The sequence below is a fragment of the Otolemur garnettii genome, unplaced genomic scaffold (genome assembly GCF_000181295.1).
Source record: "Otolemur garnettii isolate 467f Iridium unplaced genomic scaffold, OtoGar3 scaffold00099, whole genome shotgun sequence".
In the NCBI taxonomy this organism is placed as follows: domain Eukaryota; kingdom Metazoa; phylum Chordata; class Mammalia; order Primates; family Galagidae; genus Otolemur; species Otolemur garnettii.
In genome coordinates, this window is record NW_003852494.1 from 1,718,566 (window position 1) to 1,722,173 (window position 3,608).

General features: G+C 45.3%; 1 protein-coding gene across 3 annotated transcripts in view; it reads left to right on the plus strand.

Moving 5' to 3' along the window:
• The window catches only part of P2RX4 (purinergic receptor P2X 4), a 20,029-nt gene that overhangs the window by 11,694 nt on the left and 4,727 nt on the right, over positions 1-3,608 (plus strand). For all 3 annotated transcript variants that reach the window (XM_023516854.1, XM_003795999.3, XM_023516855.1), the window contains exons 6-8: positions 197-277; positions 363-504; positions 600-736. In XM_023516854.1, the coding sequence (XP_023372622.1) occupies positions 197-277; positions 363-504; positions 600-736 (360 nt within the window). The remainder of the gene's footprint in view (positions 1-196; positions 278-362; positions 505-599; positions 737-3,608) is intronic.

A 3,608-nucleotide genomic window follows, 5' to 3' on the forward strand; every position in this document is an offset into this window, starting at 1 on the left:
AAAAAAAAAAAAAAAATGCTAGAGATGCTTCCTTTTCTTGACTAGATGACAGATAACATTATAAGATATGTATGTGTAAATTTTTAAAAATATTACATAGATATGTGACTATATAAATACAGGATGGACATAAAATTTGTGTGCGATTTAATTTATATTTGTACTTCTATTAACAGTGTGTTATGGTTTTTTTCAGACCTGCTTTTTTAAAGGCTGCAGAGAACTTTACCCTTTTGGTTAAGAACAACATCTGGTATCCCAAATTTAATTTCAGCAAGTAAGTAGTGGCCAGGTATCTTGGACCAACCTCTGACCCTTTGAGGTTTTCCTCGCTTGAATTTTCTGCTTCCTCCTAACTTTAGGAGGAATATCCTTCCCAACATCACCACTACTTACCTCAAGTCATGCATTTATGATGCCAAAACAGATCCCTTCTGTCCCATATTCCGTCTTGGTAACATAGTGGAGAAGGCAGGACACAGTTTCCAGGACATGGCTGTTGAGGTAGGTGCAGGCCCTGGCTTTCCCAGCATAACTGAACAACTTGCACCAGAGCCAATGCTGATGGAAGCCTTGCTGTCCCTGCCCCTCATTCCCAGGGGGGCATCATGGGCATCCAGGTCAAATGGGACTGCAACCTGGACAGAGCTGCCACCCTCTGCCTGCCCAGGTACTCCTTCCGCCGCCTGGATACCCGGGACATCGACCACAGTGTGTCTCCTGGCTACAATTTCAGGTGAGCCTGAGCTTGAATCCCATCACTCACTCCTGTCAGCGGGTGGGTGCTAGCGGCTAACCTGCACTTAGGCAGCACCCCAGCAGCAAGTTGCCTGTCCGCTGTCTAAAGTGGGAAGGCCATGCCAGGGAAAATACTCCCAGCAGCATCATGCCCTAGTGGCATCACAGCCCAAGATCCTTTTTTGCCCCTCCCTGTCACAAGAAATTTGCTAGGATCAGTTGTAGAGGAGCCGGGAGAGGCTGGCGGTGTTGGCTATCCACAGCCAGTCCCAGCCATGCCTTCCACTGTTCTGAGGAGTAGATGAGCCTGTGATCCTCCAGTCTGAAGGCCTCTGGGGCCTTCTCAGAAATTAGTTCCTCAAAGGTTAATTAAGCCTGCTCCAGAATGTCCAGCAGGCAGAACATACAGATTTTTGGCTCAAGAAAGGCCCTTGCTGGTATTCTCTGCTGGAAATGCTATTATACCAGTTGAGAGGGCAGCTGCTGTAACCAAGTGAACTGGGTGCTGTGAAACAGCGGGGTTTTATTCTCTCATAGTTCTGGAGGCCAGAATTCTAAAATACTGGTGTCATTAGAGACACACTCACCCTTCCTTGTTTCTTCCAGCTTTAGTAGCCCAAGGAGCATCCCTTGGTTTGTAGACGCATCATTCCTGCCTCTGCCTCTGTTACATGGCCTTCATTCTTCTGTGCTTGTCTCTATGCATCTCCTCCTCTTATAACAGTGGTTCTCAACCTTCCTAATCCCACGACCCTTTAATACAGTTCCTAATGTTGTGGTGACCCCCAACCATAAAATTATTTTCCTTGCTACTTTATAACTGTAATTTTGCTACTGTTATGAATCATAATGTAAATATCTGATATGCAGGATGTAGTTAGGCAACCCCTGTGAAAGGGTCATTCGACCCCCAAAGGGGTCGTGACCCACAGGTTGAGAACCACCATCTTATAAAGACATCAGTCAATGGATTTAGGGCCCACCCTACTCCAGTATGACCTCTAACTAATATATCAGCAAAGACACTATTTCCAAATAAGGGCATTTTCACAGGTTCTGTGTAGATGTGAATTTTGCGGGGACACTGTTCAACCCAGTATAGCTGGTAATTTTATGAGAGGCCTGGGAGCCAGGGTTATATTTGCCATTTCCTTGAGGCAGCAAAATCTGTAGCCACGTCCATTTCCATATACCTTTTATCACTTTTTTTTTTTTTGCAGTTTTTGGCTAGGGCTGTGTTTGAACCGGCCACCTGCAGTATATGGGGCCGGCACCCTACTCCTTTATTGCATTTTTCACTCATGTAGCCACTCTTAAAAATAGGCCCGGCAAGGGGAGATCCGAGTTGGTAGCAGCTCTTTTGTATTGCACTTGCCTCCCTCTAGCGGTAATGTCTAGAACCAAATACATATGAAATAGTAAGGCATTCCCAAATTGCTGGATCTGCTGCCCTTCTGAGCCATGTGGCTCCCTGAGAGAAGGGCAGATATTTAAATGTTTAAGTGTTCTAGCAGTTAGATTTGTGTTGCTGCATCTCTACTGTCATACTTTTTACAGAAACCTCTGTGGAAACCCCAAGCTTGGGTCAGAATCTTAAAACAGAGATAGAGCCCTCAGGACACCCACCCACATGACCTTGGTCAGCTTCAGGCCCTGCCTGAGTTTCTCTTACCCGGATCATTATGTGGAAGTTGTGGGCCAGACACTCGTAGGCCCAGGGTGTAGGCCCGGGCTCCTGGTGGATCTCACAGAAAATAGGTTGGCAAATGGCACCAGGCTTAGGCATTCTCCCTGTACTATCTGCAGCTATATATTTTTTTTCTTTTTCTTTTTCTTTTTTTTTTTTTTTGCTTTAGTACAGGGTCTCACTGTGTCGCCTGCATGAGTGTGCAGTGTTATCATCATAGCTCACAGCAACCTCAAACTCCTGGGCTCAAGTGATCCTCCTGCCTCAGCCTCCTGAGTAGCTGGGACTACAGGTGCCCATCACAACGCCTATCTGTTTTTAGAGACGGGGCCTTGCTCTTGTTCAGACTGGTCTCAAACTCTTAAGCTTAAGGGATCTGCCCACTTTGGCAGAGTGCTGGTATAGGTCTGAGCCACCATACCTGGCTCTCTATTTTTTTTAGATGTTTTATTTTCTTTTATTGTTGGAGTTTTTGGCCGGGGCTGGGTTTGAACCTGCCACATGCAGTATATGGGGCCAGTGCCCTACTCCTTTGAGCCACAGGCATTGCCCCATGCCCTCTATTTTTTAATAGCTTTATCAATACAATTCATATGCCATACTATCTACCCATTTACAGTGCAAATTTCAGTAGTTCCACTATATTCAGAGATAAACATGACCTTCATCATAGTTGATTTTAGAACAGTTTTATCACTTCAAAAAGAAACCTTGGACTCTTTAAGCTATCACCCTCTGTCATCCTCAATTACTAGCAATGCCCCATCTACTTTCTGTCTCTGTGGATTTGCCCACTCTGGGCATTTCATATAATGGAATCATAGACTATGTGGTCTCTTTTACCCAGCATCATGTTTTCAAGGTTCATCTATGTTGTGGCATTTATCAGCACTTCATCTCTTTTATATCCAAATAATATTCCATTGTATGGAAAGACCACATTTTATTCCTTCATTCATTGACGGGTCTTTAAAAAAAAAAAACAATTGGCTCGGCGCCTATGGCTCAAGCGGCTAAGGCACCAGCAACATACACCTGAGCTGGCGGGTTCAAATCCAGCCCAGGCCTGCCAAACAACAGTGACAGCTGCAACCAAAAAATAGCTGGGCGTTGTGGCAGGCACCTGTAATCCCAGCTACTAGGGAGGCAGAGGCAGGAGAATCGCTTGAGCCCAGGAGTTGGA